We start from the raw sequence: 17,291 nt of genomic DNA on the forward strand, positions 1-17,291 counted from the left end.
GAAGAGATACACACAGATGCACATTACTTCATTACACTTAAGAAAATAAGCCACTGCTATGGTAAAGCCAAGACCTGCAGTCTTTGCATTCTGGTCAAGCATGGGATCAATTGTAGTGGTCCTGAGATGATTTAGGACAGCCCTATTCACACAACACATTTTTAATCCAGTCAGCCAGTAAGCCAATCAAACAACTTCACTGGTGCTTCTTGCAACATACAGTCATACTAATTGGGTTAAAAAACACTGCCTGGGGGAAAACTTAATCCCTATTAGTCTGGCAGACAGCAATGGTTATAGAAAGGAAAGGGTAGGTGGAAAAAAGGAAGAACCAACAATGTTCCAAAGCCCCCAAACATACAGTACAAGACCTTCTTAACTCCTACTCACTCTGACTGCCCATCCCTTCTGTCACCATCCTTTCCAGCAAACATTTTCTGTTCCAACATACACCATTTGCTTTAATGATCCTATCTCACATCATCCCCTTCTACAGCAGAATCACACTGGGCAGAAGCCAACTGCCAGATAGAAAACTGAAAACCTCCCGCTTCTCCTTGTCAGGGTAGTCCCGCCCCAATTGGCCCCTGAGAAGAACAACATGTTGGTGCCTTTTGCAAGGAAAACAAAGCTTTTTACAAGAGAGGAATTGAGACCATTTACCCTTACCACAGCAACTATCATGGAGGGTATAAGCCAGTCTAGGATGTGGAAAAAGGAATGAGAAGACCACATACAATGAACTCAGAGCACATCCCTAATACACAATCAAGATGAGCAAACTCTGGAAATCAGAGCAGCAGAACAGCATTGGTTGGAGACCTTTAACTGAGAGCCTCACATTTCTTAGACACTCTATAATACCCACTTTTTTTCTTGGAGGACTGAGTAGGCAGAGCTAGCCTTGGATTCAACTGTTCAGGACAAGGGATCTGATTTTTAACAATAATTTGCTTGTGGTATCCTTAAAAGACTTATGATTCCAAGACAATTAGGAAGACTTTGTCTCCTTTTTTATTTAACACACTTATTAGTTTTTTCAATTGTTTACAACTTTATACCAACACAACAAACACAGTTATTACAATAAAATAAAAAAATACAGCAGAACAAAAGGCTGGTTGACAAGAAAGAGATTCTTGGACTTCTAGTATCACTAGAATCACATTATAGCACAACACTTTGGAAAGTAAAGGCACTTTTAGTAGCATATTTAATGGAACTATCCCTGTGGCAGGCAGCATTATTTCCCAAATAATTAAAGGAGGGGTAAAAAATGTTTAAAAAAAGATAAAAAGGCATGAAGAAATACTCCATTCCAAAGAGAAAAATGCAATGGTGAAAAAGGAACTAAGCAGGCAAAGCATTCATTTGCCCCTGTACTATGCTTAGGCATGTACAGATGTCATGCAAAAGCTACAAGGAGAACCTCAGGTATTTTCCCAGCAAGACATTTCATATCTAACAGTAAATGCAGTATGTTTTATTGCTCATACTGTATTTGGCAAGTCTTTGAAAGCTGCCTCAGAGGTCACAGCTCCCTTCAGGTTAGGTATTCCCATTTTTCCAATTCAACATAGCAGCCACACAATCCCAGAAAAAGAAACGTTAAGCTTTAAGGAGTTGCAGCAAAGTGCTAGGTGAATGCCCATGTGCTCCTGAAGCAGATTAAGGGGACTCTTAATTTTGAGCAGCCTCGAGCTAAGTGGGATACCTTAACTATTTTCAAATCAAGTCACTGTTCTCTTCAATGAGGCTAAGGGACAATGGGATTCAGGGGGATAGGAAGTTAGGAGAACAGGAATCAGTAAGCTAAAAATGACAAGGAACATATATTTAGTTTTGCAAAGAATTATTTTTTTATACTATTTGGTGCTGCATACTTGATTCCTGGGGAAGGAAGATTTCCTGTTCTACCCTTTCGGGTGAGGAAAGCATCTCTCCATTCAAGAACAGGAGGTGGCAGAATAACCAATAAAGTAAACTTGGCAGGGAACATTTAGTCTTGTGTTTTTGCACCCTCAGGGTTGTGTGGTTTTGTATCTGCTCCAGTCTTCCCTCTATTTCTTTGTTTGCTCAGACTGCTTACAGATTCCTGAGTGCTGGCTTTGGAATGCTGATCTCTGCCTTACTGTCTGCCTGAAGTTAAAATATTCTCTCAAGATCCTACTTTGTTGTTTTTTTGAAAAAAATAAAATGACTTCTCTTACTGATTATTCCAGGATTTGACTTGTAATGTAGCACCATATACTCCAAAACTGCTTGGATCTGGTAGTCCTGGTTAAAAAGAAACACTGGAGTCATTCATTGAAAAGGTGATTTCTGGAGAAATGGGATTTCCTGTCCTGCCCCATACAGATTTCGGACTGGGGGGGGTGTTCACCATTCAAGAACAAATGTGATAGTAGTAGCTTCCTGCCTAAGGTAAACTCTTTGACCTAGGAGGATAGCCATACTCAGACACGCTGGAAGTCCAGTAGAAGGGGTGTAAGGGGGAGATTCCAGGAAGCTCTGGCAGGTTGCTGTGGGGGCTGGATGCCTTCTATCTCCCTCTTCTTGCTACGTATCTGAAACACTGCACAGCCCCTAACATATCCATGTAATTTTAGATAAGAAAATGCTTACCTTTCTCTACAAAAGTGAACTCGTCTCAGAATGTAAACATGTTTAGCAGCCATAAGCACTAAGCATTAAGTGAAAAGGTAAAGAACAGATGAAATAACTGCTTTTTAAAGAAAATCAGTTATGGTCACTGGGCTAAGATCTATAAATGAAAGAAAAGCACCCACCACTTTGACTGTATATTTATTGCATATCGTATTCCAATCGCCTTTAAATGGTGGCTTTAGGCCTGGGCTGCTGTGGCAGACAAATGCAAAAGCCTCCCACGGAGAGGAAGTGAAAAGGCTGGGTGTACAAGTCTGCTGCCGTGTTCAAAGCGCAGGGGATACTTCATCACTGCACAAAATAACATCTTTGTAAAATGGGTTTCAGGCAATCTCAACGCTGAAATAAAATAATTAAGAGTGGAACAGATTGTGCTTAGTTCCTGCTGTTTATAATTAACACGTTTGTTCCAAATACGCCAGGGTATCAGGTAAAGCGTCCTCTGCACAGATCCATCCAGACCAACTAGAGCGTTTTCATCTTATTCCATGCTGAGTCAGCACCTGCTTTAGACAAATCCAAGAGAGCCCACAGTTTTTCTTCCCTGGATAGCTAAGTAGACACAGCAACGGGGTTTGCCTCAGCCACCATCACAGCGCCCATACTGTCTTCACAAAAAGTCATATAAATACTTTGTTACGTCAAAGTTCACAGTCCTGTAAACAACAACACAGTATGTCAGTATAATCAAATCTTTTTGCCTCTCTGGGAATGCAAATAACATAGTGCTTCTGTGAATAATCTGAACTCAATGACTGAAAGCATAACTAAACCAATTTTGATTTAATAAATCCTAATTCTTAAGTATTAAAGATTGAAACATTCACACACTTACCTTCTGGGACCACAGAAGCAAGAAAACGAAGATCGCTCTATACACCTGTGAAATGTTGCTCATCTAATTTGTCTATGCATTATTTCCAGATGAATCAATACTGCTTGGCTTCAGGGGGCTGCTCTTGGTAGGAGTGCCTCTGAAAAACTTTGACTGGGAAATGAAGTGCATTTCCTTCTTGGGGAATGCGATCCATGTCTTAACATTTGAATCCAGGGGGATGCTCTTTTCAGATCTTTCTGCTCTGCCTTGTAGTCATAAGGAACATGGCTGGCAACATTACATCATCAGAATAGGCAGCACCATATTTTCAGGTCTGGGGGGAGAGGTTCTAGTTCCTGAGGAAGGGGTTAAGCGATCCCTTAAACTCTTCAAATGGAATAAGAGATCCAGAGATTTCATCCCTCCTCATTGGGAGCACTAGGGAATGCATGCAGCTTGTACTACAGCTAATGCAAATGCAGAGTATGCTTCTCTCATGTGAAGACCAGGTAACACTCATCTTAATCCAACTACAGATTTGTTTCTGGGCCCAATTCAAGATCGCTGGAAGGAAATTCTAGGTATAATTAAGTTCTGATAGAAGGTAATATTAGAAAATAATTAGCTATGCATTCCTTCTTTAATATTTTAGTTGTACCATACATCTGTTTGGTCTTTTATAAAGGATTATATTTATGACAATAAATAAATATTGACAGATCAATACAGCTTTAAAAAAGCTGGAACACAATACATGAATACTATCTCCTCTTATATGAACTTAACCATAACTTATTTTCTTCAAAGGCCCTGTTATATCATTATGTTGGTGAGAAGAGACTAGAGACAGAGAAGAAATATATGTGGGACACATTGTTAAAAACAATATGCTACTTGGAACAATTATTCTTCAATAGTGCACTTCCCTAAATATTCCCATGCAGTTCTCAACTCAAAAGTTGCCCCAAAACACATGTTTCAGAAAAGTTCTGCAGAAAATACACAAATATGTATTTTTGGAAAATACTATATAAAAGTAAATGTGTATTTTGTATTTAAATGTGTATTTGTTTTAAACTGCAGGTTGATACAGGAATTGAACAGAACTTAAATGCTGAGAAAAAGTAAACAGACTGATTTGTCTCTCCTTAGTGTTTCACCTTTGTCTACTTCAAACAGTACATGAAGAGAGTTTTATTTATATGGGTTTTGACTGCTTTTAGTTTTATTTTTCTCTTTGAATTGTAAAGATAAATTGCACTATTCTTAATTTAACAGCATTTTTTCAGAATTGTATAGTGCCTTGGAATCCTTTTGGTAGAAAGTGATTTAGAAATATTTCAGATAGGACAAAGTTTGATTTTGTAAGTCTTATCTCTCTGAAAAGATGATAGGAGTGTAAATCAGAGAAATGATGTGCCACGTTTATTATCTTAGCTTACTGAGTGAGAGATAATATGTTAATATGTAAGAGTATGTATCTATGTGTGAGTGTGTGAGTGTGTGTGCGCGCATGAGAGAGAGAGAGAGAGGAAGGAAGGAAGGAAGGAAGGAAGGAAGGAAGGAAGGAAGGAAGGAAGGAAGGAAGGAAGGAAGGAAGGAAGGAAGGAAGGAAGGAAGGAAGGAAGGAGGGAAGATAGATCGATCAAGAGACTGAAAGCAAAGGGAAGGCTTAAAGCATTGAGTGCATTCCTGCTGATGTATCACTCACTCAGAAACATATTAAGAATGGGCCCTAGTTTCATAGCTGCATAGGTTTTCAGATTCAGAAATTTACCCTCAATTTAAGCCAAATAATAATTTTAGCTCCAGATAAAAAGGATTATTTTTTTTAAAAGCTAGTAAACACAGCTCACTGTTTGGAGATGCGAAACAGCAATCGTGTCTGCTATTGAACATTCTGGTCTTCTTCCAAACCACCTGTTCCAGCATTATGTATGGCATAACTCCTTCATCTGCATTAATTTGCAATCTGCATTCTTCCATTCTTAGCAGTAGTTGACCCCTGCCTTTTAACTAAACTTGAACAATCCAAGAATACTTTGAACGCTTTTTTCCGCTTTGTTAGAATAAAGAATGATACATTAGAAGAGAAAAAGATTTTCCCCCCTTCTCCTGAAATAATTTTTGATGTTCAATATTAACATTCAATGCTGAGGTTTCCTTTTTTTATACAGAAATGAAGAAATGCAAGAATGAAGGTTTTTTTTAGAAGTATACTATTGCAAAAAGACATTGTAATTCTAATGACTAACTGAATTATCTCTGCTTTTCAAAGCGATCAGTTCTAGTTTCTGCATCATTTTCAAGCCCATGTTTAGAAAATAATTCATGTCTGTGTAATTACAGAGACAATGAAAGCTTCCAATATGCTTCAACCTGAAGTAACAGTTATGAATAGTGCATTATATACATAAAACCTGAATGCCATGACATGGGCAATATGTAATGCCTACATTAAGGAGATGTAACACTGTTTCCTTAGCAAGCTTTAGATTGTAAGATAAATGTCATAATGCATTATTTAATCTAAAACTTCCCATAATCTACAAAAAGTTTTGTCAATTTAACTGATAACCTTTTCAAGATGTTTTCCATTTGTAAGAGTGGTAAAATATTGTAAGTCAGAAGAAACTGACTCTCTTGGCTGTTCATTAAAGCAGCCTCTCTTCTTTTAGGCTTTCATATGAGCTTCAAAGATGTGGTTGTTTTAAAGGGTCAATTCTTGAAGTGAATACTGTTCACTTTAGTTCACACAGAAGCCTGAAAAAAGAGGGATGGCTAAAATGAATTACAAAATAAATGCTGTTTGGATGAGTCTGAAGCGCTTTTTCTGAATTGTGTTCAAAGTGTGCACAGCCACATTGTGCTTCATGTAAAGATAGTTTTGAAGGAAATATTTCTGAGTCTATACACTGTAGCTGAAAATAATAGTACCTCTTAATTTGGGAGTCTCAAAATGCTTTTGATGATATTGCCTGAACTTCAGTATAGTGTTGATTTAGGAAAAGAGAGATGGAAGAATGTTTTCCTGAACTGTGAATGTTGCTATACCTGATAAGAGCAAGTCTGATCATCTAAACATCACAACTTTAAAGGTTTTATTTTATTTACTGAATTTATACCTTGTTTTTCCACTGAAAAAAGCTCAAAGCAGCTATGAAAAGGAATATTAAAAACAACACAGTAGAAAAAGAACAAATCAAATTCACAAGTAAAAGAATAAATAACACTTCAATTATAAAGAAAGCATTAAAATGAAATAGCAGGACACCTGCTGAAAGGCTAAATATTTACTTGAATAAGAAAGTATTTGCCTGCCAGCAGAAAAACAGCAAAGAGGAAGCAAGCTCGGCTTCTCTTGGCAGCGAGTTTCAGTCTCTGAGAGCAGCAACCGAACAGACTCTGACTTTCTTACCAAATATATTCCCGGTAGTGACAGGACCAAGAGATGGGACCCATCCCCAAGATCTTAAAACCTACGTAGGCTTGTCTGCCACCTCTCAAATGAGCTGCTTCTAACAATATACAGTGTATACAGCTTTAGGGGTCTTTTTCAATGGACCACTGAAAAAGTTCTTACAAGGGAGTAACTTACTTCATTTAAGTCTAGCTGTAGCATTTTGGACCTGTTGTAGTTTCTAAACACTTTTCAAAGGCAGTGTCACATTATATCCTGTTCAAACATTGTAATTGTTTCGGCAGGATATAACTATAGCATGTGTCATCATGGGCAGATCCAATATCTCCAGGAACAAATGCAGTTGACTCAAGCCTCAGCTGTGCAGATGTATTCCTAGCCACTGCCAAAACATGGACAAAATAGCTTCAGAGCTAAATCAAAAGTATGAAAAACTCAGAACCTGAGCCATCCAGGGAAACATAATCCCATCCAACTCAGCCTGAATTGTTATTCCCTAATCTATTTTCAACTGACCTGAACACCTCTGTCTTATCTGAATCAAGCTTCAATCTGCTTGCCCTGATCGAGATCGTTGCTGACAAAACAGATTACACAGAATTATTAAAAATAATACTGTTCCCAGATATTGATTAAAAATCTATCAGTAAAATATTAAATCTATTTCAAACTATTAATCTGTTTACATCTGCATGTATGTACATGTTTGATTGCACAGATTAATCTCTGGTAATTTCTTCTAAGATGATAATTCCCTAAAACAGGCAGTAAGGCAGATACCCCAAATTTTCTAAGGTGAGACAGGAGTTTAGTACATAGTACACAGCATCTACACCTTTTCAATAGTGACATCTAGCAGTTTTTCCTTATATAATATTTGGGCAATGAGAACAATCCAACGCCTCTATTTTTGTGGCTTGAAAGGCACAATGGAATCCTTTCTTAATTTAATCAGAAAGACGATTTTACAGGGTATGATTGAACTATTCTACTACCAAGGAACCAGCCTATAACTGTAATCAGCTGATGAATAACATGAAGGTAACTTCATTCTCATGGAAATACTTAGACTAGACTATATAAACTCTCACACAGTAAATTTCCATATGTTCTACAACAGAAAAAAAATCATGGTTTACTGAAATCATGGTTCATTAAAATCTTTATACAATCTAAAGTACTTTATTATGAGATTTATTTATTTACTTGATTATCAGATCATCCACATAAGATGGTGATCTGACTCACTCAGGTTTGATGATGTATGCAATATAATGTATCTATAAATCACAATCCAAAATTCTCAGGTACTTGTTTAAAAAAGCATCACAAATTTACAACTTCTGATTCAGAGTTATTTAAATTTCCTACTTTTGAGCAGAAGAGAGTATCCACCACAGAACCAAAACATTGCAAGGAAATCCCAATTCAAACAAGCCCTTCTGAAGAACCCAAGAAATACAGACTAAATATAATTTGTGGCTAGTGAGGGAAGGTACTAAATATTTAACAGAATGTTCTAAAATCCATTGGGATTTTATTTCAAAAATGAATGCTCAAAGTAATAAAAAGCATATTAGAAAGGAGATATTATTTTTGGTGAGATATCATGCAAATTCTGCTCTACTGTTTTCTTCAAAATCCAAGAATACATTAAAAGGTGAATCTGAAACCTAATATAAATCCAGTGACCTTTTTGTATTTTATTTATTTATTTATTTATTTGTTTATTTATTTATTTATTTGGCTTATATGCCGCCCATCTCCCCCACGGGTGACTCTGAGCGGCTCACAATAAAAAAAGAAGAAATACAATTCTCTCCAAGATGGCTAAAAACTATAAATAATTAAAAAACATATTAAAAATACCCTAAAAAACCTCCTCTAATTTTGGCCCTATAAAAATCTGTAAGATGCTGGGGGGGGGGCAACCCATCATCCCACCAGCCATCTCCACAGGTGCGGGCCCCCCTCTGGCCCCCAGGCCTTCTGGCAAAGCCAGGATTTAATACCTTTCCTGAAGGCCATGAGGGAGGGGGCACACCGGACCTCAGGAGACAGGATGTTCCACAGGGCGGGTGCTGCAGCAGAAAAGGCTCTCTGCCTAGACCCCACCAATCGAAATTCCCTGACCAGTGGGGTCTGCAACCTGCCCCTTCTGCTGGACCGAGTGGGACAGGCTGAAGTGACCAGGGCGAGGCGGTTCCTCAGATAATCTGAGGAAATATATTATATATATTTATATAATTATATAAAAATAATTCCTCATTTTTAGTTAAGACAATTCTGAAGAAAGGTAAATTAATCATTCCTCAGAGGAATCCAGTAATGAAGAGTAGCTAAGTATTTTTTAAGCTTTGTACACCATGAAATATATTCACAGAATATTGTGTGTGTGTGTGTGGGGGGGATTTTTAATGGATTAATTAATTTTAATTATTTATGGGGTATTTTTAATTGTTTATTGGTTTTTTATTTTTATTGTGAGCTGCCCAGAGTCACCCGTTTGGGGAGATGGGTGGCATACAAATCTAATAATAAACAAACAAACAAACAAACAAACTTTCTACTTCTACTTGAAGAATATGACCTTACAAATAAAAAAAAAAAAACACTTATAAAGGATTTTATTTTCTGGAAATTTCAAGATCCTTACTAGGAAAAAGAAGAGATAGATATTGTAATATCTAGCCTTTTAATATCACATTGTCTAGATGTCTCTGAATTAACTCTTTTATAGTATGTTCCTGATCTATTAAATTTTAAAAATAATAGTAATTCTGTGGATTGTGTCTAATTCAGTATAAACCAGCTACTGATGAAGGCAAAATTTTCTTAAACATATATTAAAAATATGAAATGAAAATGTGATACATATCATACAGTCACACTTTTTACTGGTAGTGAATACAGTTGGTTGGGGTTCCTTGTGACATGAACACACTGGCCGATATGTATTTCTCTGTTAATAATATGAAAAATCTGTCTTGAGCATATAGCTCAGGAGGAAGCCATTTCACTCTCTTGCAACATCCAACATGTTTCATGTTTGTGTAGAATCTTTAGTCAAGTCTTCCATGCAAATAAAATTAAGCCTATCCTCATCTAAACTACATGTCTTCATAACTCTGTCTTTTCTGTTTATGAAAACAGAAACACTCTTATACAGTGAGATGGGCGGCGTATAAATTTGATCAGTAAATAAATACAAAGACCCTGTAATTTAATAGCACTATGTAAGCAAGAAGCAAGAAAATACAATATGAACAAATTCTCTTGAATAGGCCAACAGAAGATGAGATTCCCCTCAAGTCAAATGTAATTCACCAGCCACCATTTCATGGAGATAGCCAGATCCTGATTAGATTCTTGTTTTGCTATTCAGTTACAGCTTAATCACTGTATTTTACAATCATTTTGCAGCCATCCTTCCTTCTTAGCCATCCTAAGATGAATCTTTCTGTGAATGGCTGGAAGCCAAGAGAAAATGCCAAGTACCACAGCTTAAGTGACATCTAATTATTTTTCTTTGTCTTATTGAAAAAGAACATGCATGTAACATTAGAAGATAATTAATGGAGTTTACCTTGAAATAGCTCTGATGAAATCCAGAGAGACGGCACATTTGTATCTTGGTCCATTAAACTGATCATCATGGCCAACCAAGGTTAACAACTGTAGTGTTACAAGAGAAGTAATCTAAAAATGGAGAGAAACATGACTTGGTTTTGCCTTCATCCATGTTATTACTAGGGTGATTGTTCCCTATCCCACCCACTGGTTTAGCTTAGATGCAAGCTAAAAATGTAAAGGTAATTAAAAATGCAAACTAACATATACACACAAACCTAAAGTAAGCAATAAAATACAGAAGCAGATAACAATTACAAAGATCAGTCTAAAGTAGGGTGTAAGACTGCATGCATCTCCTCACAGCTTTGAATGTGACTCTTGAAAAGTACCGCCAAACTGTAATAAAGTTTGGATATAACAGAAGGAAGAATTCATAGGTTGCAATCATATAAATTGTATTTAATTTAATTTTAATTATATTTGAGAGGGAGAGCACCACCCAGGCACTTGTCTGGAAAAAAATCTTGCTTTAAAATATGGGATAACAGGCCCAAAATGAGTGGAAGCACCCATTTACTTGGCTATAAAATAAGCAGGTTCTCCAAACTGCCACTCCAGTAGGATGCTAATATCTGCTCCTTAACTCTAGATTTAGACACAAAGCCCATAAACTTATAGAGGGCGGTGCATGCATTACAGCAGGATCATTTCATATCAACTTTTTCAGCATCCTATCATTTTATCACCTGAAAATATTATTCATCTTAATATATGAAAATAATTAATTCCATGACATCATTTAAAAAAACAACTACCGTAAGGGAATACTATAGCCAAATTTCAGAAAATTCTGAAGTATGGCTGACAGCTACACTATAGCAATTAATCGCTCTCAGGTGCATACCCATTCTTTTGGGGGGGAAAAGAAAGATATGAAGGAAATTGTGACTACCAGAATAAGCTTGAATCTGTTTTCTATTATTCAATAAAGCTATATCTACATCTATACAGAGAGACACACACATGCATATTTTCCTATCCTTTTCTCTGTAAGTTCTTGAATCATTTGAAACTGCTGCCCAGAAGGTCATGGGATCTTGCGGAATGGAATGCACTGCACTGGATCTCAAATATTGTTTGGCATGTAAACAGCTGCATTAAGGAGAACATGGTACAAGCTAGTACTGTAGTGGTTAATCTGAGTCACATTTAGCCCAGTAGAACTCCAATTTGGGTTGTGAATGAACTAGTAAAAGAGAAGAATACTCTAGCCCTTTTCCATATACAGCATATGGAAGCAGCTCTCTATACTTTTTCTGCTATCTTGAATAATGATAATTAACCTTTCATCAGGTAATAATTTTCAGGAGTATAAATATAAACTGAAGTTGAGTATTAGTTCTTCTGGATTAGTGATACAATATTCTGTGCTGGATGAGAACAGGTAACTATGTCAACAAATCACAACTGTGTGAAAAGGTAACTAAAGATTTTTCTAGGGATATTTCCATACAGTGATTGCATGCACAACTTATACTGTTCATCAACTAAATTAAGATATACCTGCTAAAAGAGTTGCACATATAATCTTGATAGTATAATTTAAAACTTTTTTGTGTATTTACATGTACGAGCCTAAGAAATAGTGGTATATAAACAGTTATTTTTAGAACAAAACAAATTATTTTGGGCTAGGGCTTTAGAAAAGGAAAACAGATGGAAATGGATGCCATTCAGAAATGGCTTACGCTACAGATATTTTATTCTATGCCTCCCAAATTTTGTGAACCTCTAAGTTAAGGAGGAAAATTGCTCTTCATTTAGTTAGATCCTTATTCAGCCAACAATGAAACATAATGGGGTAATCTGTTATTGCAACTGCTTTTTTAGACCCCAGTGTACCATTATTGGCTAATCATTTTTTGCAGGGTATGCTTGCAGCTGGCCTCTTATACTCAGAAGCTACCAATGAAAATAGGTCATATTCCACAGCAGGAATGACATGAGGCTCATAAAAGCTCGAGCAAATCCACCAGTTTAGATGACTTGGAGTTGGAACCATCTAAATAATATGGAGGATGCAGAATTCAAAAAACGTCCTTGCCGTTGCATTACAAATGTGCCAGCTCTGTCTTAACAACAACAACAAAATGTAATCAATTTCCTATGCTCTTCCTAAAATGTGGTAAAATGGAACAGAAGGTCAGTACTGTAAAATTGCTCCCTATATCTTCTGGCTATAAATTTAAAATGGTGTCAGGCTGGATAATAAATTTCTGATTAATGCTTTAAGTATATCAAGCTACAGTAGATATAAAGGTTTCAGTCCTAACTTGAAGACAATACAAGGTTGCTTATCTGAGTAAGCTGAAACCTTAGCCACCAGGTTTGAATTTCATAATTCTTTAACAATAAAAGCCTGAACAATTCACATATGAATGCTAACTTATTTTTCTTATTTCTCCATAATTCTGTTTTAATGAAACAACACCCCCTTTTCAAGCAAGCCTGCTAATCTTCATTTCAGACTATTATATAACACCTGTAAAATATAGTTTTAAAAATAAACTAATTTGATACCAGTTCTGATAAACCTATTGACTGATACTTCAACTATAGGATCCTATCCAGGATGAACTGGATCGGAGAGATTCGTTCTAAACATACCTACAGGATTCCCTGTCTACATTTATAAATCTAGTAACTAGGAAGGGGTTGAGAAAATGAGAATGAGAGTAAAAAACAAAAAAATCATTCTGGATCATACTATGCAGATAATTGCTGAATAGGTCCTCAAGTTTCAAGAAAGTTATACCGGATAACATTTTCCTGCCTTGTAATTATCAGCAAATACATATAAGGGGTATTAAAGGAAATAACATCAGGAGGGGAAAACAGACCCAAGGTTCTGCTTAGAACTTTAACTTATCCTTCTACCAAATTTTTAGACAACTAGAGCAACTGTAAATGAAACATAATCACTGCCATTGCATTATTTTCTTAATTTCTTTGTAATTTTTTTTTGTAAATTAATTTTTATCCAGAGTTAAAATAATTTATAAAAGAACAATCATTTTAAGTAGCAACTTGTTAAACCACTTTGACAAAAGCAAAATATCCCAGCTATTTTGATGAACTGCTAAAAATTCTTTCTCAGCATCCTTCTCTTACTTCCCTTATGGGTGAACAGAAAAGGCCCTCAATCCAAAGAGCAGATATTTCTAAAAGCTGTAAGTAAATTAGTTGGATTGGATATATTTTTAAAAGATGAAAGTTTTTAATGCACTAGAAAAGTAAAAAATGTAATATTAAATTAACTGTGTCTCTTGACAGAATATAAAGCTGCAAAAAGACTTCCCATGATTTTATTTTTCATTGTGCCACATGCTATGTTGATTGCTTTGGTTACATCTAAAAGTCAGAGGACATATCTGATAATGAGAGACTTGAAAATAACTCCACAAATGGGACAGCTTTTAACTAAAAATGTTTGAACAGAACAGATGGCTAACATGATATTTATTTTGATACCCATACCCATACACAAACCCACGCCCCACAAGTTTGGGAAGATCAAAAATGTGCTGGGTTGAATAACTGAGGCTTACAAAGTAAATCAGAGTTGACTCTTTTACTGTGAATTTAATTAATATATAATACAAGGAAAAAAGTGATTAAAGGACTTCTGGGGGAGGCATGTGAGCTAAACATGTCTCTAGGAGAGCAGAGACGACAACCATGGCAAAGAACGAAGAGCTAGTGAATAGACTGGTTCTTCAGAACCTCACCTGACAAGGAGAGGACTGGAGATCACCCACGTGTATTCCAGATGGCTGCTCCTCACAAGGAGACAGTAACACAGTGGTCTCCTGCGGGTTTGAGCACTGGAAGACGAAGGGATCAGTCATCAAGCTCACAACCGTGGCAGAGCTTTTTAAAGGACACTAAGTTCCCTTGCCTTGCTTTTTAATCAGTTTAAGAAATACTCATCTAACCATCTTAAAGCTATTAGAGATCTTCAGAACAACAAGTTTGAAAAGCCACCTGGTGAGTCTATCTTCATTTCTGAACAAAAGAAAAATCCTTTCTCTCTCTGAGTTTAGTTTGTGTTAGTTTTTATTATCGTAATTAAAATCTTCAATAAAAATTGCAAGGAAAGAAGTTATTAAAGTTGAATCATATTATATGACCTGGGTAGAAGTGGAATTATCAAACTTTTTCAACTGCTTTAAATAATTCCTCTCTGTATCTGTACTATTAGAATCGTGCAGAATATAGAATATTTTAACTAAAATCCTGATGGTTGTCATCCTCAAAGAGAAAAAAGGAAAAATGGGACTGGCTGATTCAAACGAAAGTTATATATAACACAGATGAAGAATGATCCATGAGAATATGTGAATAAAGCTGAATAGTAAGCATCTATCTAACTTTGCAAGAAAAAAAGAGCATCCCTTTGTAGGAAGGGACGATGATTCAAATATGGGTGGTCATTTGCAAACTAATCCCTGTCAATCCATAAAACCTGGAATTAAGCAAGCATCCAGTAAAAAGTAGAAGGAAACATAATGAAAGTTTCTGATGATACCATGGAGGGACCAAAGCTCCAGAAAGTGGAAGGGGGTAAAATCACGTTTCACAGTGAAGACATAGAACAAACACTAATAATTTGAGGTTTAGTCATCTCTTTCTAGCTTATACTTCAAAAAAACTTCTCATGTGATTTTCTATTCCAAGAAGGCAATAACATCTTTATTTATTTTATTTTATTATAGATTTGTATAGCCACCCACCTTAAAACATAGCTCTGGGTGGCTCACAACAATATATAGTTTTATTGCATTCAGTACTCAATCATGTATGACAAAAAGACATAAAACATCATAAAAATCTTTAAAAATTACATAGTTGTAAAACCTTAAAGTTAAGGCAACACTTGCCTACCTAAAGCAATGGTGGCTGTAAGAAATTTTGCAACTTATCTAGAGTTGTTAAGGTTCTGATCTTATAACATGAAACAAATAAAATCATCCTCAGAACAGGTCACACTTTTCTTAACAAACAGCATGGTGAAGGTAGAGAGCAAAATGCTATTAAAAGAAGTAGTGCTGTTGCATTCTTAGTCTATTATCTTAAACTTGAGAATTAAAAAAAAAATTATAGTTACATAATATTGCTTTTTAAAATCATAATTACTCCCTAACTCTGAATCCCTATTTACTACCCCAGATTTAATAGAAAACACAGGTAGTCCCCAAGTTAAGAACACCCAGTTTAAGGACGACCCATGGTTAAGAATGGAGCCTATTGTAGCAAAATTCAAATAATCAAATAAAATTGTAATCAAATGTCTGAATTGTTCTACACAGTCTTCCCCAGACTGGTGCTTTTGGATATTTTGGATTAAAGTTCTCAGAGTTCTCAGCCTACCTTGAACAAACCTGACGTATATCAACTTAACATTTTGAGCTCTCAGCAGAGTCATCCATATGGCCACCACAGGGTTGTTTTGTTTGTTTGCTTGATTTTTTTCATTTTAAGCTTCTATTATAAGAACAATTTAATTAAAATTAAATTATTTTGGCAAAACCTATTCAAAATCCATTCTTGCTGATACTTAGATTCATACAGATGTTAAAAGCCCTGGTTTGTAACGAAAAGCATTTTGAACCCCAGATGTCATTTTGAAAACACATTTTAGACAAAATGTACATAACTAGCCTCATGGTATTAAGTTCAATGGTACTTGCACAAATTATACAAAACTAAAAACCCATTTATGCAGGCTACAGCAAAGAAAACCTATGCTGGGTTTGTAGGGGAATGAAATGAAAGGAAAGGCTACTTCTTTACAAACGATTACATTTTTTTTTGTTCTCAGAATCAAATCAATGTCCTTCTGAGAGGACTCCAGAGACTAAGAAATATTTTAAGAAAATTGTACAAAAAGACCAAGTTGCATCATTAATGCCAAATTTTAAAATGACAAACTTTTCTATTTAACTCAGAATCTGTATATTTAAATTAACCTACAATATTATGTCTGCTAAATATAATGCCTTTAGAGGAAGGACTGGGAAATATCCATTGAGTCAATCTCAAATACGTTTATTTCCTTGCCTGCAGTTAGCTTTTCCAGAATACTAAGGCAGATGAAATAAATACAGTTAGTCCTTGGGTTACGACAGCAATTGGGACCAGAATTTCCATCGCTAAGCAATGCAGTTGTAAAGTGTGATATCACATGACCACATTGCTTAGTGATGGCAATCCCAGCAGTCCCCATTGCCATTGCTAAGCAAGGATCACGTGGGTCTTTAAGCAAGGACTTCACGTGATTGCACCATGGGAAGAGGTGGGAATCCAGAAGTGCTTGCTTATGCCACTGAAACCACATCCCAGGCAAGCAGGCTGGCGGGCAAGAGCTATGGACGGGAGGATGGGAGCTACAGAGTAAGAGATCCTCATATTGCCTGGGGACCATTCCTTTGTTCAGCGCTGTCGTAACTTTGAATGGTTGCTGAACAAGTAGTCGCTAAGCAAGGACTACCTGTAACTGCACAAGATACAGGTCTTTTACCTCAATGCAGGATAACATCCTGACTGCTTAGAGACGTATGAGAGGCCAAACAGAGAAAGATTCTATCATGATATTCTCTTTGGGGGGTAAAGATACTTCTTTTTCACAGCTTCCTGTAAAGCTCCTTTAATATAAATTCTTACTAATCACTCTGAGTGTATAAAAGTATTCATTATATGTCATCAGCATTGAAGTTTAGAGGCTCCAATGTCATAATGAATTGGAATATATTA

At 36.1% G+C, this 17,291-nt stretch overlaps 1 protein-coding gene across 3 annotated transcripts in view; it reads right to left on the bottom strand.

Moving 5' to 3' along the window:
* Positions 1-1,006: 1,006 nt before the first annotated feature.
* The window catches only part of ORC5 (origin recognition complex subunit 5), an 88,209-nt gene continuing 71,924 nt past the window's right edge, over positions 1,007-17,291 (bottom strand). For all 3 annotated transcript variants that reach the window (XM_088134963.1, XM_088134965.1, XM_088134962.1), the window contains 2 exons: positions 10,492-10,604; positions 1,007-3,323 (listed from right to left, as the gene is read on the bottom strand). In XM_088134963.1, coding sequence (XP_087991089.1) covers positions 3,278-3,323; positions 10,492-10,604 — 159 coding nt within the window. In that variant the 3' untranslated portion in view covers positions 1,007-3,277. The remainder of the gene's footprint in view (positions 3,324-10,491; positions 10,605-17,291) is intronic.

The sequence above is a fragment of the Python bivittatus genome, unplaced genomic scaffold (genome assembly GCF_059951505.1).
Source record: "Python bivittatus isolate LINGU-HERP-01145 unplaced genomic scaffold, Pbiv_v1 ctg000120_np1212, whole genome shotgun sequence".
Taxonomy (NCBI): domain Eukaryota; kingdom Metazoa; phylum Chordata; class Lepidosauria; order Squamata; family Pythonidae; genus Python; species Python bivittatus.